General features: G+C 40.6%; 1 protein-coding gene across 1 annotated transcript in view; it reads right to left on the bottom strand.

Annotated features, from left to right (window-relative positions):
• Window positions 1–2,116: 2,116 nt before the first annotated feature.
• Window positions 2,117–21,886, bottom strand: part of HIVEP1 (HIVEP zinc finger 1) — a gene marked incomplete at its 5' end in the record, with an annotated part of 116,326 nt that continues 96,556 nt past the window's right edge. Inside the window, 5 exons of the mRNA XM_082015382.1 lie at window positions 2,117–3,797; window positions 6,617–7,134; window positions 16,290–16,394; window positions 18,467–18,642; window positions 20,021–20,154. Coding sequence (XP_081871508.1) covers window positions 2,622–3,797; window positions 6,617–7,134; window positions 16,290–16,394; window positions 18,467–18,642; window positions 20,021–20,154 — 2,109 coding nt within the window. The 3' untranslated portion in view covers window positions 2,117–2,621. The remainder of the gene's footprint in view (window positions 3,798–6,616; window positions 7,135–16,289; window positions 16,395–18,466; window positions 18,643–20,020; window positions 20,155–21,886) is intronic.

Genomic DNA, 21,886 nt, shown 5'->3' with positions numbered 1-21,886 from the left:
ACACATGTAGATCGCCTGATTCACCAGGCTGAATTTTCTGTTAAATTAGTGACTTCCTGGAATTAATCCTTAGAACATGAGCCCACCACAAACTGCTAGTCGAGTAAATATTTAAGATGTGTATACAGTAGATCTCTGGAGTTTCTAAATGGTTAGTAAAAATCACAACGTTGGGGCATGTTGGAACAGCAATTTCTTACCTAGTGCTTCCTCATAAAACTCAGAGAAATGGTAATACTTGTGATGGCATTCAAAATTTTGGAGGTAGTTTTATTTTGCTGTAAACCCATTTGATCCAGTAATTTTTTTGTTTCTTGAGTTCGTTAACTACAGACTTTCACCTGATTCTACCAGCAAAAGTTTCAGGCTCTCAAAGCACATGTAATGCAGCAGTGTTGGTTTTTTTAAATGTTGGCTGGTTCAGGTAATTTCACATATTTGGTATAAATGATAAGACACATTGACATCACTACATGTTTATAAAAAGAACATACAAATGCACAATGACATTTTACACAGTGGTTACACAGAAGACACTCACAAATTTGAAATCCAACTCCGTAGGATGCCGAGTACTCTTAACTCTCATTAAGTTCAATGCGAGTTGAGAGCGCTTCGTGGTTCAGGTGCTGGGGCCCTCAGTGAGGCTCTGCACGGTAAGGCATTACACCAGCACTCGTGTCTGAGCCGAGCGTAATTTCTCCTTTCCAGTATGTGCGTTTCTAATTGCTGCATTAGTACAATTTGCTGATAATCACAGTAATATAAACGATTTTCTGGTACTGAAGTGCTCTTTCTGAAAGTTAATAAAGCTCACTCAACATCGCCTACAGTTTTACAACACACCGTAATGGAATAATGTAATGAGTACAATGTGAGTATACTACAAAAGCCGATGTAAAGTTAAAAATGGATCTATGATAGCGCTGTTCTACGAGCAGTACAAGGTGTGAATTACTTCTTTGAGCTGGGTACAGCAGTTAATCTATGAACAATGCAGCCCAGCTCACATTCAGGTTCACTCCTGACTTTTTGTCAAGATTTGCTTCCCACCCTTTTCTTCCAGTTGTTTTATATGCACTCATCCTTGTTATTTCCATAAAGGTGATCATGCTTTTAATTTACATCTTCCAGTTTTCTACTGGAATTTGGTTCTTAAAATGGTTTTATAAACTTCTGTAAGAATGTGATATAAGAACATAGCAGAAAACCAACTCTATTTAAAAATTACAGCACGAATCCCAGGTCAATTTGAAACTTTCAGGAATGTGTAGCCCTGTTAACATATGAGACTTGTCTCCTGCAGTAGTTAACACCTTAAAAATTTATTGGTAACTTTAAATTGTTTTCACTATATACAAACAGAATTTTATTAAATTTCACTACTCTAGGATCCACCCATGTCTTGTATGCCCATAATGATAAATCTGTTGATATGAGGGCACATTAATTGTATGTGTAAGACCTCTAGTCCCCTTTCTTCCCCTGCATGAGTAAGACAAAGGGAGAAATTGGCTTTGTCTACATGTAAACACAGATCACCTGAAATGCAGTCTCATAAGAAGTTGATCATAATTGGTAATGCCAAATCCTCATTACAGCAGCGGCATTTTCACCAACTGTATGGCGGATTTTGCAATTAAGAACACACAAAGAATTATTCCTTTCTTGTGTAACAACACTTTAATGTCAATAAAAAGTGGTTTTATAGTTCAAGATTACAAATAAAAAAATATCTCATCTTGACCCTTTTGCTGTTTTCCCTCAGAGAGGTCTTCAAATTTTAGTTAGGAAGTGTTAAAAACACAAGGTGGATGGATGCTCGCTCTACAAGAAGCTGAAGGACTCCCTCCCCACTTTGCCACCGCCGGATGTTTTGAAAGGTTTTGCTCCAAGTAACCCTGAAGAGCATACTCTCTCTCTCGTGGCAGGTGAAACCACGGGGGCATACACCACCGCCAGATCCTCTCAAGCTGAACGCAGCTGGAAGGGTGCTAAAAGGAACGAGTCAAGCGCCTCTCCAACTGCTGGGCTGCATCAAGAAGGCACAACATAAGCAATGATAAAGTCAGTAAACAAAATTTTACTGTAATATTTCATAACACAGATACTGTATTTCTCTTTTTAAGTGTAAAGCTACCGTCTTACACAGGAAAGATGGACAGACCCTTTTCCAAGACTAATATGGATACAATAAATATGGAGTTTTACATACTAGATCTGTACACAGAAACTTTGTCCCACAGCCATAAAAATTTACATTTAACAGTGCAACATATAATTTAATCTTTTATTTATCTGACATAGGATGTTTACTTACTAAACACAAGCAACTACCTGGTTTTAATATACATATTTTATATATATATATTTTATATATATATATTCAACAATCTGTACAGGTTTCTAAACATAAAACTCCAAAAAGGCACAATCGTCTATACAACATGTACAAAAATGGCTGGAGCTGACAAGAAACAACAATTATTGGTCAAGAGTTCATGATTGCACAAAGATTAGTAATGGGTTTGTGTCAGAAAAATGTGCTTTAAGGAAAGGAAGGTTTGCAAAGAAACCTGTGTTATAAAAAACAAAAAACAAAAAACAATGAAAAACAAAAACTAGGTTGCTATTACAAGTCTATCCTCATCGTCACTGCTGCCATCGCTAAACTGCACCGTGTTTTGCCGCCGGGGCAAGGCAGCTGGCCTGTGTACCTGTCTGTCTGGGGAGACAGTTCGGTGGACCGGGGACTTGGTTACCGCGTCGGGATTTGCCTTGGAGCGGGGCTCTGCCGGGGCAGCCCTCTTCACCTGGAGGGAAGGGACATCGCGCTTTGGCTTGGCGGGGCTCGCGGCGTCAGTCTTTTCAGGATCCGCTTTCCCCGGACCATCGGGTCGCTCGTAGTCGGTCAGCGGGGTGGGCTCAGGATGGTTCTTCCCGCCGTACCGCTGGCCGCCGGCCGCCGCCTGAGGAGAAGCGGCTCTGCCGGCCTGGCTGACCTCGGCCGCGGGGAAGCCGACAGGAGCCGGCTCCGGCTGGGCCTCGCAGGCTTTGCCGCTCGAGGTGGGCGCCTCGGGGGCTCCTTGCCCGTCGGTGCCGACAGGGCTGACGGATGGGATGAGGGTGGGCAGGGCGATGTTCAGTATCTGCAAGCCGGGAATGTGGGCCTGCGGGCTGGGGTTGCCCTGTGGGGCCGCGCCAGCCGTCAAAACCTGGAGGCCCACGGCGTTCAGGGTAATTCCCGAAGGGCGCATCTGCGGGGTGATGTTTGTGTTTGCCAGGCCCAAGATGTTCACCGTCTCCATGCCCAGCGGTGGCAGAGGCTGCAGGCTGGACGTGCCGAGACCCTGGATGCCCGGCACGCTCACCTGGCCTATGGGAATGCACGGCACGACGCTGTTCACCTCAGCGACTCCCATGGGGTTTGCGTTGGCGCCGGCGGCCATGCCGCCCGTCTCGCCGAGGGCGCTGGTAGTTCTGTGAATCACGCTAACGGCAGGGATGGTGAGCTGCACCGGCCCCGCCTGGATGGGAACGAAGGTGGAGTAGGTGGCCAGGCCGGCGGGGACCACCTGAATGCCCCCGACCGGCACCGTGCCGTAGGGCGCCTTGGCTTGCCGCTGTGAGTGCAGGGGGAGGTGGCTGAAGAGGTGAGTCTGGGGTGCCCTCAGCTCGGCGGTGTGCTGCGGGCACCCGGCCAGCTTCTCCTCTGGGATTTCGGCATAGGGCAACGGTGCTGTCGTCTGCATGCTGCGGTCCACCGGCGAGGAGGGAGAGCTGACGGAGGGTGTGCTCTGGGAGAGAACAACACAGGCGTGTTAATGCGGCGGCCACCACTATCCTCGAGTGAAATGAAAGCGCAAGGTAGCTGGGAGTGCTTCCCACACTCCCTTTTAAGAAAAAACAACAAGAAACTGGTTCACAGTATACACTGCCCAGCTTGAACAATGAACTAATTTCCTTCCTTTCTTTTTCCAACTCCTTCCTCGCCCACTAATTGAATTTTCCTCTCCTAATTACCCTGCCTAATTTCTCTTGAATGCTAGTACTTGAAAACATTGCTGAATATCCTTTGTATGTGTTTTTTAAGGACTGAGAAGGTTATGGAGAACTGTTTCCTGTGGAAATCACCTCAGGCAAGAAGGTTAAATAAGCATAAGCTGGCATTTTTGATGCACTGGGTTCCTCTCCTGCAGCCACTGAAGCCTCCGGCAGGCAGAGGCAGCATCACGGCACATTTGTCCGTAGGCGCTTCTAATGTGGAAGATTGGCAATAAGCAACGACAAGAGATGGATGACTACAGTGCCCACAGAAGCGGAGGTGACGGGCAGATACTGGAGTGAGACATGGGACCCACATCCCACTGCTGCCTCAGCTCCCTGTGATTTGGTGCTCAAACTTGGACTGATAACCGTGTTTATATACTCCCTTTTCTTCTCATATGGGCTGTGTTACCGACCAAGGCTGGCAACTCCTTTCCTAAAACCTCCTAAAATGAGAAGTCTTAAACTGCAATCGCAACCTCGCAGCATCTTTTAGTTTTAGGCTTATTCATAACATGTAAAGAGTGGTGCAACTTTATTTAGTTTATATAGTCCTAAACAGTAATTCTGTGGTTTTGACCAAACTCTCAAGAATTCTCTAGAGCAGGCACAAAACCGAAACACGAACAGAAATGCTTTTGAAAGCTGCTGGTAGGAAATCTATTGGTTAAAGGAGAACAAGATTTACTGACTGTGCAGCAATGGGAAGATCGGTATGAGAAGGAAGCCAGCATCTTTCTCAGAATTAAGTCCCGTCTGACATGTCACAAGAAATTCTGATAAACTGGTATGGATGCTTTCAAAGGAACATATAGCCTTCCTGAGCTGTCTCGACCCCTTGTCTCGATTGCAAGAAGTGGGGACCCACAACCATTCACAATAGGAACAGATTGTAGGTTAACCATCAGACACATAAACATCAGCCACTTCTTTTGGTCTGGGAAAGAGGGAAGTAGCCTGGAAAGGAATTACTGCCTTGTATTACTTACATGCCTTTTAAAAAAAAAATATTAATGTAGACAATTATTAGAGCTATATTAATGAAGACCTTTCAACATTTTTAATTGTGTGAATATTGTCTTGAGGCTTCAGTGGTTCTGTTTGATGAGTGAGTAAACTCAGTCAAATGTCTTTCTGGTATCTATCTGCAACAACTGAAACCCAAAATCCAAATATTAAGATCCTACCCCTTTTGTGGCACGTATATACACTGATCAGAGACCGCTACCTTTTATTCTCTGTCATACTACAAAATTGCTCCAGTTTACATTTGCCACACGGACTCACAGTTCTTACAGGCAGGAATGAATCCGTGTCAAACAACGAAATGCAGCAAGTTTTTACTGTTTCTCCTTGTTTGCTATCTTAAATTTTGTAAAAAATAAATCCAGTAGTACAGATTTCCAAAGAAAAAATAAGCCAATAAATACTTAAACTAGAACGAAATTTTTACTTACTGTTTATGCTTTTGAAAATTTCCTGCTGCTTATTTTTCTGTAACTGTAGACATATACTGTTTGTGAATATTGCATTATCACACAGAAGGCAGTAATTACTCCTTTATTTAAACCACATTTTGCATCACATTTCTGAGCATTATTCTGGAAACCTGTAATGCCTTCATGGTCTGCAGTAAGAATTCAAAACTTTCAAGAGACTGCCTTACGGTCAATCATGTATGTGACTCCTACCATCCCCATTACAGCCCACTAACATATTGCTGAACTCTAAAAGGCTTAACACCTGCCAGTTGTCCCCTGTGATTTCCTCAGCAGAGTTTTAAAGACAACAGTCGCCAAAATTACTGAGCGCTCCTGCAGCCTTGCACGCAGACTGACCTCATCTTTCTGCACACTGCTCTGAAGAGCTGGGTGTCTAGAAATAGGCATGGGCAAAATTGTTCCTTCTCTGATGAAAATGTTCTTTCAGCTTGGAGAAAAACTGAGAACACTGGGAACTCAGGTCTCAGTTCTGTGCTTGTCTCTCCTTTTGTTATTGCGCAAGGGCAATCTCCTGGTTTCCTTGAACATCTGGTGCTCTTTCTAATTCCACTACTAAGCATATTTGGAGGAGAGCTAAGCAATTGCACAGTTTTTTTGTAGTGATAAGGCAAAAACCCTTGGGACTAGATTAATTTCCTTTGGGAATTACCAATGATTCTATTGTCGTATTTTGGAATGAAATGACTTCTGAATTCTATCACTTTCCTCTGAAAACTTCATAACCACCACCATATGTTCATTCTGCATATCTGTCATATCCCTTTTTATTTGAAATACAATCTTCCAGCTCCAAACTTCAGCTGAAATGACCATGTTACAATTAATCCTTTCAGGGAGAATACAATCAAAACTAAGAATGTGGAAAGCAGTGCCCTTACGACATCGTTGTTTCTACAGTCCTACACATCTGTGCTTTGATTACTTTCAACCCTCTTTAAGATTCATCAGCCAAGAACTCCAAGAATGAAGGGAAGGGCCAGTGTTTTGATCTTTGAAAAATCTCCAAAAAGATCTTTAAAAGCAAGATTTAAAATCCCGCGCTCTGCCCCGGAGTCGGACACTCCTACCTTTGTAAGAGCTGCAGTTGATATTAAGGAGTGGCCCATGGCTGCTTCTGGATCGGGGTAATCCACAGACATCTGGCGACCTGGAGACGTAGGAGTGACATCCACCAGTGCTGCACTAGCACTGCGGGGACCTGCTCCTCTCTCCTGGGCTTTATCCTCATGTGCTTCCTGATGGGTGAATTCTGCCGGTGACCTGGAGGTCCTGCTAACCGACTGCACTGCGCTAAGGACAGTCATCTTCGTCAGCAGCGCTTTTGGCAGGCCATCCATAGAGTCCGTGTGAACCCCAGCAAAACAGTCTGGAAGTCTGCTGTCTTCATCAGCGCTGGTGGTGTCCTGCAGGCCATGTCGAGAGGGGTGATGCTGGGGGCTGGCTGTAACCGAGGGGGTTGTGGATAGGACTGACTCAGCCTGGCTGTCTTCATCATCATCTTCGTTGTCATTTTCATCTTCATCCGCGCCATCAGACTCCTCCACATCATACCCTGACCGGTCATAGCCAAATCTTTGTTTCTCACCTGCAGAAGTGGGAATTAGAAGGTAAGCCAATGAAGGTCCTGGACTGATGGGGAAGGAGGTGGGAGGAAGTAATTAGAAACACCAAAAAACCATGTCATTTTCATTTTTCAGTCACACTCCACTGCATCAAAAGAACAGGGGAGATTTTAATTTTTGTTTTTATTTTCTAGGGTACATATTTAATTATACAGCTACATAATCTTTCCTCTTCTGCTTCTGTGTTGTTTTTAACCTTCTATACTTAAACCTTGGCTGTTTTCTTTTCAGCCATTTACAAGCATTTGCTCAAAGTCACCCTTCACTCTTTTGCTTGGGGAGACGTGAGCAGATTCCTGGTTCATTAAGTTCCCCGTGACAATATACGAAGCTGGTCTGCCAACCTTAGCGGTGGGATATTCTCTAGCTGGTTCTGACTCATAAGTGGGTGTCCTCGTACCTAATATGAATCACTGCTGCAGAAGTTTTTGAAGGATGCAAAGACTGGAGGCTGTTAGTCAGGAATCTATCTCGTTAACAGGCAAAAGAGACCAAAATTAGACCTTACCAAATTTCTTCACTTTGCTAATGTTTCGAAAGGTTTATTAACATATTACCCAAGATGTCCTAGGAGGCAAGAAAGCCCTTATCCTATCAAAACTTACCTATGCATGAAACTTTGCTCACATGACGAAGCCCTCCTGACTTCAAGTCTTAAAGCCAAATTGCTGCCTAGTGGTAAACTTCTCTACAAAATACAGCTCTACTGCAGCTTTTCACCTTCTTTTATATCATAACTTGGAAATAAAGAATCGGCTTTAGTAAAGAGACAGAAAATCCCATCTGCTGTATCTGATTCCAAGCCAGACTGTCTGGGATCATATTTTGTAAAAGACAAAATGCTTTGGATGCACTAGTATTTTATATTCAATTAAAGGTCTCTCTGCTGAGCTCTCCAAAAACAATATCAGCGTAAAAATCATTTGGCTCTGCAAAACCAATGATGGCTGGTTAGTTAAAATCTCAGAGATCCTGTTCTAAGGAAATCTACATGGCAACCTACCATCAAAATAAAGTATTCTAAAAAACATCAGACCCTTAAAAGAATTTGAATGCACTACCAATGCTTTAGGCTGCTATGTTACCAAAACCAAAATAAGCATCTTGAACTCCAGGTAAAATAAATGGGTTTAATTGAGCTACCTCTCAGTGAGTTACCCACCATTATAAGCCTTTATGGTTTCAAATGAGCAGTGCAAGTAGGAACGAGACTAATAGCTTTGAAAAAATCCCTCTATAATGACTTTGCCCCTCTTTGCCTACACAGTAATTTGTACATTAGCTAAATATGGAAACTATAGATTTCCTACATTGACTACAGCAAGCATGAAACTGAAATGTTATTAAATATACCCTAAATCCTCCAGGCCATTGGAATGCTGCGAACAAAAATACTTTTTAGAATTTTAAATAGTCTTCATTTATAATTCCCATCTACGGACAAAGCTGTTAAAAAAAAAAATACATTTTAGTGGAAAAATTAATTCAGTAAGGCCCATTCCAAAAATATGGCAAGTTGAATTGTTAAAAATATTATTAACATGGAGTTATTAAACTGTTTTTTTCTCTATACTTCTGTCATTTCTCTTCTTCACACAAACAGTTTCTTCATCAGTAATTTGCAAAGCAAACAAATTAAAATGTTAGAACCTCTACATATGTTAGAGTTCTTAATGGATATAACTTCCCTCAATGCCTCTCTAACAGATTTCAACGTCTTCTCCATATGTTCCATCTAAAGGGTGGCCCATGCATTTCCTGCAACTCTTTAAATAATGCACAGGGCATCGCAAAGTCTTGGGTTTCAGTCCAGACTCCCTCTTAATTTTGGTCTATTTACCAACATCACATAACTATTCTCTGGGAAATCCTACTTCTTTTTTTCTTTTTTTCTCCTTCTCTCCACATGAATCACATTTTCTATGGAAGTTGATGTCAATCACAAATGACTGTCTCCACTGGCAAGAGAAACTACTTCAAGTGATTAGACTGACTTGTCACATTTGTAAAGCAAGGAAAACACATGCTCAAACAATGCCCTGATTTATAGTAAGAAACTGTATTTTCTCAAATCAAGGTTTAAAAACACTACAGGATTTACTAGCAAATGCTGCTTATGTAGAGATTTTCTGCATACATCTCAGCCTTCTAGAATAAAACCAGGGAAAGGGGAACCGTGTGCGGGGGACAGATTCCTTACATGCAGGACTCCGTTGGGTATCATTTCCCTCTATTGTTTCCCTGTTTACCTCCACCCTTTGTGTGTTGCCAGCTTCTATTTAAGTGTGCTTACCTGGAGCCAGAGCCGGCAGTGTGGGCGAGGTGACGGCGATGAATGTGGTTCCCTTACTCCCACACCGCTTCGAAACATCAGATGACAAAAAACCCCATTCCTGGCTTGCTTGCTCTGGCAATGCACAAAGGAACGCCCTGCTCTGGCTTTTCTACCTGCATGTTCGCTGAAACAAGAGGTGCCCCAGATTTCCTAATTAGTGATCCCCTTATGCACTGCTGTGAATCAGTGGAGTTACGAGAGGACCCGATGCTGGAGTTTTTAAGTGGCAGAAGACCCAGGCAGATTAGGGGTCTTCTCCGAATGAGGCATCGAGCTGAGGCTGTGACCACTCCTTGTGGTGGAGGACTCTTTTCCAAGCACTGTCTTGTTCACCAAGTAGTATTGGCCCCGATCCATTTTGGTAATTGTACGCTGCCTACTAAAGTTCCCTTGCAGTTTTAATTGGGGAAAAATTAATTCTTCACTTCCGATCTAAAACTATGCACAATTATAACCATATGCTTACGTAGCTGATCTATATAACTAGCACTGACTCAATTCCAAAGGGAACAAAATTACTTCTGTGTTTAACTTTGTATGAGGTTGTAAAGCAGTGTGGGATATTTTAGAATGAAGGATGTGTCATAAATTTAAAGGCCACTAGTATATGGGGAAATGGCTTTTGGCATGAAAGCTCACAGTTTTTTTTAAAAAAGAAAGAAAACAGGAAAAAAAGGCTTCACACTATTAAGTGAAACCTGTTCTGCTTTACGAAAGCTACTTCTCTTTCAAATTGGTAACTCTCACCATTTTCACTGAAAGCCTGCTCAAGACTGCCTCAGTTTTTGGTAAAGAGTGTTTTTGGAAGAGTAGGGAAAGTCTCTCATCCTCTGTCGGCTCCTGCAATATTCTTTTAAACACTTAGCAAGACTCCTTCTTCTTCCTGAACTTTACAGGAGAAAGTGGAACTTTTGGCTACAGACATGAACTCTGCAAAAATTAGGAACAGCTGCAAATAAAGGTATAATAGAAACGTAGATGCAACTTTTGATTGCAGATTTTGCTTATATGCCAGCTATAATTGTATTTAATAAAACTGAATTTTTAATCCTATGTATTGAAGTAAGTGTATGCAAATCATAGCCAAAAAAATCATCTTAGTCCTTCATTTATTTTGTGGTCAGTCCTCAGGTAGTTAATCAGCTCTGTATTGTGTTTGTGGTGTTGATGAGCTTGTCGGTTAAGGCTTTGTTATATTGACGTTTTACCCCAAAGCAGGGAAAGAAAAAGCTTCAAGTTCTTTAGCAAAATAGCATTAGATGGACCTAGCAGCATCCTAATATGTCCATTACTGAAGCGCCTGGGGCTGATAAGTGCATGAACTGCTTTTTCCAGTTGTGATGCTATGAATTAGGTAACTGAAATAGGTCTCTCTATGTACTTTAAAGTTCTTTATTTTAAAAGTTTTTTTTCCCCACAGGAATCCTTACCGTACATGGTTTTAACAATGGTTACCTAATTATCAGCATACTGCAAAGTAAAAAAAGAGAGGTTCTTCAGAATCTCAACTTACAGCTTTTAATTGCGATATTATCACCAATTACTCCATCACATGACCAAATTCTGCACCACATCCAATAATCAAGTTCAACAGCTTATAACTGAATCAGATTTAGGTAGATTTCCACATAAAGAGAAAAATGTTAATTTTCAGGTAAGAAAGACCTGAAAATAGAAGTCCAGACTGCTGGAGCTTTACACGTTCCTAAGCAAATGGACAGTTACATAGGTAACTATGGGTATCACTATTAGCTCTACTTACAGAGACTGAAGACATAACTGACTAAGTATCTGTTGGTCTGTTCACTACCTATTCCCATCGAAATTTAAATTTACTAAATTTATTGGCTTTTAGCATCTGAGTAATTCAAAGCTCTGTTTATCCCCTCAAATTGTGGAAGTATCTTCAGTTATGGATTAGTATTTACATAAAAGCATTTACTAATACAGCATCTGTTCTGTATTATTTATTCTCCATCAACCTTAGGAAAAAAATAATACTATGGCAATAAAGGCAGAAATATTTTTTTAGTATGTCATCATGTTATTATGAACTTGAAAGTAATAACCTCTGTTTTCCTAAACAATTACAAACTTAGACTTGCCTTTTTTACCTGTTGTATTAGTCTTGCAACAGATCGTTCCAGAACCATTTGAACAAATTTGAAGTAAGAGTAAACACAGTACTTTGAAACAATGCTAGCAACTATACCCAAACTTGCTGTCTGCTTGCCCTTCTACATTTGTTCATAGGCTGTACTGGACTGATGTCAGTCTTGCTTAAGCTACTGTCCACTGCTCATCATCATCAAACAGGACTCACAGTGACATCTACTGGGTTAAATTCAGACTGGTAATAAGCCAGTGCTCCTCAGAAAGGAGGGGAAAAAAAAAGCTGTGGGCTTTTGACTTTCATTCCTAAGAGTATAGAAAGTAACAAAATAAAGTTAACAAAAAAAGTAAGAGCAACCTCTGCTTCTTTAAAGAGACTATTTATACCTAAGCCTTCCTGGGTGACCTGTACGTTGTAAATCAACCCTAACATTAGCACCTCTATTCCCAGTCTGTAGGTGGTAGGGTTCCAGCATGCTTAATGTGTATGTAGTTGAAGATCAGACACTGATATTGAAGAAAGAAAAAAAAGAATTAAAAAATATTTTGTGTAATTTATCCAGAACCAGCCTTCCATTCTATTTGCCAAAGGAGGATATTACTGCAAGGATTTTAATTTATTTTCACTCCTTAAATGTAGGTGCAGTGAAAACACAGACTGAGTCATGATTAAGCTAATGAAGAACCATAGAAACTCACTTACGATCTACTGTAAGTAATATATAGCTAATTAACTTAGAACCATTATATCTTCTGAAGGGTTTATTTAGTACTGCAGAAAATGAAAGTGATTTTTTAATATAAGTCTGTGTATACATATACATATAAAAATACATAGCTGAAACTTAAAATTAGGTCTTTTCACTGGTAAAGTAATGACTATTTTGGGATAAAATTTCTCTGCAGAGACCATTTAAATAAGTTCTGCCCATCTACTGATTTTGTTACTAAATATCTTGTGCAAGTTTAGTCAGGTGTACCATACTAGTCATACACATATGAAATATTACAGATTTAAAGTTCATAACTGTTTTAATTTGAAGACAAATTATTGTTGTTTTTAAGACTGCATAGCAAAATGCTGGGTCAACATGGCCAAAGAGGATATCCCCAGTTGCAGTCTGTCACACTAAACAGTTCACCTCGTCTGACAATTTAATTCAGATATTAACATTCCTTACATTGTAACCCTGTATTTTGGTGACAAGAACATTCCACAGAGCAGAAGATGAAAGATAAATGGATGAGGGAATGGTTTTGAACACAAAAAGCCAGGCCAGAAAGTATTTACTAATACCCAAATGATGACAAGTCCAAATACAAAGAATGCTATGTTAAAAGCTCTGATCACATATAGTCTCAGACAGCTAGAGAGCATCTCTTTCTTTTTCCCTAGATGCTACAGCACAACAAAATTTCAGCTTCTCAGATTACTGAAAAAACAGGCTCTGCGTGCCCCTGTGCGCATGCCTGCGCTCAGCATTGTGCATAATTTTGCACTCCTCATTCAATCTGCATGTACTATTAATCTGTACTGCTATCAGGTCAAAGCTGACTTCTCACATGAATCTAAAAAATATATATTCAAATAATTGTGATTGCCTATGCTTTAAAAAAACTACATAAAAATAGAATGAGCAAATTCCTTAGTAAGTAAAAGGCTGGTGGCTTTGTTAAATTTCTCGCTAATTCTCTAATTCGAAGTCGGGTGGAAGACATACAGCTTAGTTATTTTAAGCAAGGGTGCAGATGTTTTTATTGCCATAAGAATAATCAATATTCCAAATGTTCGGATAACAAATTAGTTAGAGACAGACAGAGAGACAGACATGCTCTGGGTCATGAAACAGGCCAACCTCACACAGCCTATGGGAAGAAGAGATTTTTTTTTCCGAGGTCATAATAACTTCTTACAGATTTTCTGCACCTTCCTCTACAGCATCTCACATTGCCATCCAGCTGAGGAAAGAGATGGGACTGGGCAGACCACTCTCTAAGAGAGAGATCATTTTTAACAAACATGCAACTCCCAGAGTAAAAAATGTACATGTTTGAAGATGTCATTTTTGAAAGCGCCAAACGGATACGTGACACAAGCCCGCCAGCAACGCAGGTCAGAGGGGTGAAAGGGCCAAAGATGTCATGCCACGAGTGCAGCTCGATACCCAAGGCCCATTCACGTTTTCCCTTGTGGGTGACATAACTGGTGGCAGGGCTGTCCCTCCAGCCCAGACCTGGCACGAGGGGCGCTGGCCCCCACGTGAGCTCTGCTGCGCTGCCCTGGAGAAAGGGCAGCCAAAGAGGTGGTCGAAGCAGCTTGCTAAACCAAGACACCTAGACACCTCAAAAAAAAAAAAATATATTCAATCACATTCACACGTAACCAAAAACTTAACCTGTGCAGGATTTCGGAGAGGGCAGCAGAACCACCTACATTTGAAAAAGCATGTATGCAAATACCTCACAATTTTATTTTTTTCCCCTCCTGACTCTTTGCCTTAAAAGTGGGCCAACAAGCAAGTTTCTGAATTATCATGAAAAATACCTTCATGTGTGGCTAGGGGAGCTGAGAGAGAAAATCCCATTTTTCAAGTGTGCAGCTACTTGTTGAATTTACTTGGGTAACTGTAAATTCCCGGTGTTATGCAGCAGCTAGAGAGGCTGGACTGGTTTGTCTGCAGAAAACGCGTGTTTGTCATGGGCATAATTACTCTGCTTCTTGGATGGGACTTCTGTGCGGAGCTTTGCGCTGCACAGCTGGTTTTGCTATGGGTACCTGAGCCAGATCATTTAGAGAAGATAGGGGTTTTATCACCAAGTTGATTTTTGTTCTGGGGTTCTTAGTTAAAGAAAGAAGTGTTACCCGTTCTATTTTGAAAGAAATCCAAACACAAAACCCCAAAACATTGCAGACTTAAAATTAAATTTCTGGCATAATTTCATGGATTGTGTGACAAATCTTGTCTTGCCTTTTTTCCAAATAGAATATTTATTTGATTAAGTAATTACTGTGCTGAAACAAAGAACACATTTCAGGGAATATATAATACATTTACACCATGGTTACACACACCTGTGCGTGATGTAAAAAGAGAGACACTCTCCCTCTCTCTCAATTAAATAGTCTTAGAGCCAAAGAAAAGCAATCTTTCAACAAATGTTTGAAATGGCTTACTTCTACTGGGTATTAATGGTAATTCTGTTAACATTTGAAACATTTCCCATTACATTATAACCACAATGCAGTTTTTAATGTATGCAATTGGGAATATCGATTTACCAATCAATAAAATGTTTTCAGTTCCTAGTAAATGGAAGTGCCTCTTCAGCTGTAGTTTATAAAACTAAATAAAATGTTGAAAGCTACAGAACATTGCTTTAAGAAGTTGTGACAATTTTTTTGTCATGTGAAGGCTGAAAATGTTAATGAAAACTGTTCCTCTATGAGAAAAGGACAGTCGTTTGTACTGCTGTTTATCTTCTGTGTTTTTTATTTGGTACCTCAAATTGCAAAGGGGGACGTGTTTTTAGCTTACCGAAAAGAAATATGTTGAAGAATGCCAAAAAAGGGAAAATGCAGGTTTCTTTGTACCTAGTGCACTACTGAATCATACCAGCTGAGTCATATTCCCAGAATTATTTAGAATTAGATTCAAGCTGATCTGCTTACTCTGCTAGCAGTTGTCATATGGGAGCAAGTGTATTCATCTTTCTTGCCCTTTACTGTTTAAATAAAGATCCACACTGCCTTCTTTTCTCAAAACCTCATCCGCAATCTAATAAACTATTCCACCGAAAGAAGAAAAATACAAGGCGGCGAGGCAACGGTACTCATCTCCCTGCTAAGAAACGGGAGGATGGAGAGAATGCCACCACTGCACTGAGACATGCCGAGATCTGAAACAGAGTCCTAATGCACAATCCTGTTCTCCATCTCACCGCGTCTGGTACAGCTATGTCTGTCTTATCATGCTGAGCAAAACCTGTGCAAAGCTGGTTTGGCCCACTTTGACTGTCCTCGATCTCACCTCCTCTTCAGCAGAGCCGTCTCGGGATGCACCAAGTGCAGAATTCCAATTATTAGCAAATACACTCATTTTGATAACACACTCATCACTAATGGAGAAGTAGAACAGGTCAAGATGAAAAACGTTCATAATGTCTAAATGATCTCTATCTGCTGATTTATGCTCAATTATTTGTGAAGGAGAACAGAACTCTACACTGGAAGATGATTAGCCTCCTTGCAAAGCACAGCAACATATTTATGATTTCATAATTTTTATGAAATGTGCATCTCAAAACTTTGATAATTTCATGCACAAGTATTTTCAAAGAGACACCACATTTGACTACATTTTTTTCTAGGCAAACAGCTGGTTTTTCTGGTATTTTCAGTCTTCTCATATTTATCTGTGAAACAGATAAAGTTAAACTGCTAACACTTTGTGAAAAATTCAGCAGCAATTTATCTTTAGCATATGCTTGTCATTTCTTTTGGTGAGAGTTTTTCCAGTATTTCTTGCTCCCTTGGACTAGCTTCTAAGATTTTTATCTCTGTATCTTTTCCCTGTACAAGAATTTAAAAACTTTGGAAAAGAAAGGATAAGAAACTGGGATAGCAAAACAAATTGAAAAATGCAGTAAAGAAAGAAGATTTTAATTTCTTACCAAATTCTTCTTCTCCATCCTGGTCATCTATTAAGCCTACTGAGACTCCCAAATCCATGCATTTCTTGCTATGTGCCTTTGACTTCATATGTTTTGTTAAATTTCCTTAAGAAAAAACAAAAAAAATTAACTGCTCTGTAACTATACAAATGTGTACAAACGTACACTCAACATACCTTATTCAGCTACATTTATAACAGCTAATATAATTTGATATTTGATTTCACACTTGGTAGAACCTTGCCCCTCAGTGCTAGCTGTCAAGGGCTGCGGCAGATTCACCATCCTGACCGCTAGTAGCTCTCTGGCTACATTTCATAAAGTTCTTTATTGAGATAAAATAGAATAGGATGTAAATCCTAGATGATGATGTATTTTGCACTGGTGCAAAAAAATCCCTCATTTATTTGTGGCAAAGCAGAAAAAAGGCTGATTCAGACTTCAGAGTAATGTTGACAGTAAACTACTGCATGAAACTAAAGTTTGTATCTTGCAGCTCTTGATAGTTTGTATCTTGCAGCTCTATCCATTCAATAGAATGGATTCTATTTTTAGTGTAATAATTTTCACTACAAAACTAAACGGATTAATTTTATTCAAAATCAGAGCATGAACATATTCGATCTGAATCTCAAAAGTGCATGCATAACTGCTGAGACCCCCCACAGGCTGCTCTCCCCTTCTCCTTTGAAAAGAAAATATGGCAAATATCATCAAGAAAAGGTTAAGAGTAGATCAGAGATCTGTAAATGATGGTATCTGTGAAATGTATATTATTACAAGTAACTGCTCGCTTTATACTTAAACCTCCTTTTGCCTCTCAAAAAAATGTTTCTCTGAGGTATTTCAGTGGGAGAAATTACAGTGGGTGAAATGGTGACTCTTCTATGGTTTTGCAGTACTGTACTCCTGCTTTGAAATGAAGGTAGTAATTCACCCCAAATTTTGAAATAATTGTTATGAAGCTATATGACTATATTGGCTCACAAATAGCATATTTCCCAGCTTTACATACTGAATGAAGTTACTGGCTACACTGTCCTTTCATGAAGGGTGGTTTAACAAACATCAGGCACCCAACTGCGTGACTGACTCTGCCAGCAAAGGCAACAGCTGGGCATAGCAACTGGAGAAGAGGAAGTGAATACAAGTATCTGCTATAACTGAAACCAGGGAGAATTTCAAATGAGCACAACTTAATTACTTGAACTTGGCCAGCACGCCTACTCTGCAAAAACCATAATCAGAATTTACTGGGTTCACACTCCAGCATTTCATCTTAAAGGCAACATGATGACCACGCCTGTCAGGATACAGCAATAGGTTTTGACACATCTAAAAGACTATCCATCCCACTTTCTGCAGCATTGGGTTATTTCTTGGAAGTTTTCCACCCAACTGCTGAGTAGTCTCGAACCCACTAAAAACACAAATGTTTCTGAGGTTACAGCTGGGGGGGATTATTCCTAAATGATGTTCAAAGCCAAGAAAAATTTTACTGCTTAGAATTTTTTCGCTGAAAGTATTTTGGCTGTGAACCTCTCCTGTCTGTTTCACTTATTTTGAGTCCTGGATCTAGCACTGTTTAATGTATCGCCTGCTTAAACTAGGATGCATTTAAGTATCTGGTGTAAACAGGCTTTAAATGTAGAAGTCCATCTTTGGGTCTTAGAAAGTCAAATGGAAAGTGAACCTTGTCCTCCAAGGGTATAAAAACCATTTTAATCCAGTAATTTAATAAAGGCCAATTTCCTTCCCGGAACAATTATTTGAGTGCCAATAGAAGTACAATATATGTCAAGGTCATGCCTCCAAAAGATCACCGCCAGGGACTTAAAGTTCTGTGTTCCAATCCCTACCTAGGATGAGCAGCTAGCCAGCTCACTTGCCTTCAGCTAATTTTCATCATATTCCCACATGATTTTCCTCTTCCACTCCAATTTCTCACCTACCGTGGCATGCCACACGGTTCATTCATATAAAGATGTGATAATCTGAACAAACATACAGCAGACAAAGGAAAAGAAGGAAATAAGAAACTACAACTACTTGAAGTATTAGACAATAAAACTCCACAGAGAGGCAACTTCTTCAGCTTATGAACAACCAAATGTGAGAAGAAATAAAGTACAAAGAAAGAAAGAAGGGGGAAAACGTACATTGAAAGGTGCCCCTACCTTTAGTTTTGAAGGAAAAGTTGCAGTAATTGCAATGGTAAGGACGGACATCTGTATGTGTGCGAATATGCTTCTTCAGCATGCTGGGTTTCTTGCAACGTATTCCACATTCTTCACAGATATACTTCCCTCTCCCTCTCCCCCGAACATAGACATAGTCTTCATTTGACTTGTACCTAGTAACAGTACCAAAAGAGTAAGGCAATTAGTTGTAATGGGAAAGTGATTCTAGTTCAAAACCATATTCTACCAGAATTTTAAAAATTATGAAATAGATGAAAATGACTGACGGACAAAAACAATCATGCTCTTTTTCTGCTCAACTTCTGCATTTATTTGTTCAACTCATACTAAGATTTTTCACTAGGTGAAAATCATGGACTTATTTAGGAATAATGGCATATCTTTTTTAATAAAGGTACTATTTGATACTAAGCATTTCAAGATTTCAGGTTTCCTCTTTGCAACAGAGGAACATACTTCTTAGAAGTGTGGAAGCGGGTTTGGGCACCATGAGGATGCTTTGAAAGAGCACCTTTGAGGCTCTGCGTTGGATGCAGAAAAGGAACAATATTAGTTACGACAATGGGAAAGTCTTTACAAGTCCCTATCAGTGTGCTCTGGATTCAGCCTCCTGGGACTCTCTCTAGATGGAGAAAGTCGTTCAGATTCAATTACACCCTTCATATTCCGCTCAAGGATGCCAAAGATTGGCTTAGCTTTTGTGACCTGGCCCCTGCAACATTTGGATCTGAGCAGAGACATGTAGCAGTGTTTTACCTGGGCAGCTGGTAATGGCTTAACTGCTGGCCTAGACTGGATTCAAACTGGGAACCCATAAATGGAGAGCCCTAGAGCCTACCACCAATTACTAGAATAATAAAACATGCACCATTTGAGCTTAAAATTTTTAGAAGTGTCCCTGGCACTTTTCTACTAAAAAAAAATAAATAAATCTGTTTCATAAGATGTTGTACATGGCACAACACTGTGGCTAAAGCAACTGTTATTCATATCAGGCAAACAATTTAAAGTATTACAGGGACTGGACGAGGACTCTCAGTATTTCCATAGTGTTTTTCAAATCAGGAGTTCTTCAACCCGAGTATACCACAGCAAACTGCCAGACAGAGACCGCACTGCACTCTGCTGCTTACCCCTCTGGACTACATTCTCTCTGGTGACAGTTATACAACCTTATTGCAGAATAGGTATTATTTATCACATAAGAGAAATATAGGAAGGAAATTTACATCTATGGCTGTATCTAGCTGCCTTTACTGCTGATTAATGTTTGTCCTTTGGGGAAAAAAAAAAAAAAGAATTGCACTGCCTACTGTTCTTTATTTCATTACCCCCGCCTCCTAACTCTCATGGCTCCATGCTTCTGATGACTTTCCATTTTTCTTGGAAACATAAACCAACACCCACAGACCATAGTATGGGAACTGTTGTTTAAAATAAATCGAACAGGAAGCAAAATCTCTGCGAAGTCTAGAATCAAGGCAAAAATATCTTCCCAACGATATCTAATACACAAAGTATAATACTTGCCCTCCATCAAATATTTTAACTCTCCTTGGTTCAGTTTTGATAAAGGCATTTTCTTTATCGTGCTCAGTGCTTGATTCAGAGTTTTCCTTATTGCTGAATTCAGTTGCAGTAATTTTTTTTCTATTTAATGCTCGCTGAAAGAAAACGAGATATGCGTATCATTAAAATTAGTATCTTTCATATGCCATTCAAACCTGTAAGTTACGATGAATAGAAGCATCATAAAAGCCACAATTAGAATAATTGGTTTTTAAAAAATGTTAAGATACACAAACCAAAAAATTCCTCTTGCTAAACTTCTCTACTATGCATTGACTATTTGCGGACTGGCAAATCGAGACGGAGATTACAGCACTGTCAGAAACCAGCAGTACTTTGAATCTACAGTAGGAGATGCACGGGAAGGTGACATGTCTTAGCTCACCGGTAGCCTTCTACAGAGAAGAGATGCCTACAGTGAAACCCAGCTGCTTCCTCGATGGCTACAGCTTCGCTCCTCTGCCCTTGCCACCATGTCTGGACCACACAGATGCAGCTGCATGATGCGCTGCCGTCCCCAAACTGACAAAAAGGAGGAAACTTCAGCGCGCAAGCAGCCATCTGTGCTTCCTCCCCGCTCCTCAAGTCCTGACCTTCCAGTAGCGCACCCCCAGCTCCAGCTGCCTGGTGTCTACCCCCACAGGGCAGGGGCAGGGAAGGGCTTCCCTGACCACTCTCCATCCCACGGCTGCATGTCGCAGGTCTCACCCCCCGACCCACGAACCAGCAGTGCCTCATGGCTGGCAGGAGCTGCGTTCCCGGGAGGAGAAGGGTGGGAAGGAGGGGTATGCCACGAGGAGATACTAACGGGTAACATTTCTGATCGCGAATATTCTGCAAAAAATATACCTGTTTCGGTGTGGGAATTGGCTGCTGCCGATTTGCTGAGGTTATTAACTGGGGCTCTGGAACCCTTCCAAAGCAGGACTCCATACTTAATTCCCACTGCCAGACCAAATTACAAGAAAAACCGTACCAGTTGTCTAGCAGAACAAAAATATGTTTCTCCATTTCCCCTGATTATTAATTAAGGAACTCTTTTTTTTTTTTTTTTTTTTTAAAGGAGGATGAGTTCCCCCAACATTTGCCAATTAAAATCTACTTCTTCCAAGTCTAGGATATTTATAAAATGGGCAACAATGAAGGAATGATCCAATCAGCCAGCAATTATTACTGCTGTATTTATAAACTATTCTACCCACGTAGCTGGCACACTTACGACATTTGCTCATATTGATAAGTGAATAAAACGATGAGAGGAAAAAAAAGTCTGGCCTTACGTTTTCTACTCATGATAAAATTTCATGCTGTAAGCCTTGTGAATTCTTGGCAAGAGGAATGACTTCACTGGCTGACTTAAAATGACTGATGAATTACACTGGTCGTTACATATATTGAAGGGTGACATCATTCTGGCACCCAATCCTTGCCCATAGTCCTCCATGTGGCTGATGAGGAATTAACACAGATCAGAGGAAAAGCATCCTCCTATTTGATTCAAAGCCCTAGGACTCTGCACGGGCTGCAAATACTACTCCAGTCCATACGCCTTCATGCAGCCCTCTGACTGATTTGGGCTGGATTTTCAAATATCTGAGCAGTTCTACCAAAGCATACATGACAGCTCTGCCTGTGTGTAGGAAGAAAGAAATTTCACCCTGCATGTTTTAACAGCATTCACACAAGGTGAAAGGAGATGATGTTCTGGATGAGAAGCATCAGAAGTGGAGCCTACTCTAGCAGTTGCAACTCAACCATGTTGTAGTTCCTGTACACTACGTGGCACATGAATTCCTTTTGTTTCCACTGCAAACAAAGAGTAACAAG

The sequence above is a fragment of the Phaethon aethereus genome (genome assembly GCF_964289735.1).
Source record: "Phaethon aethereus genome assembly, chromosome: 2".
Classification (NCBI taxonomy): domain Eukaryota; kingdom Metazoa; phylum Chordata; class Aves; order Phaethontiformes; family Phaethontidae; genus Phaethon; species Phaethon aethereus.
This window is presented reverse-complemented; position numbering and strand designations above follow the sequence as displayed.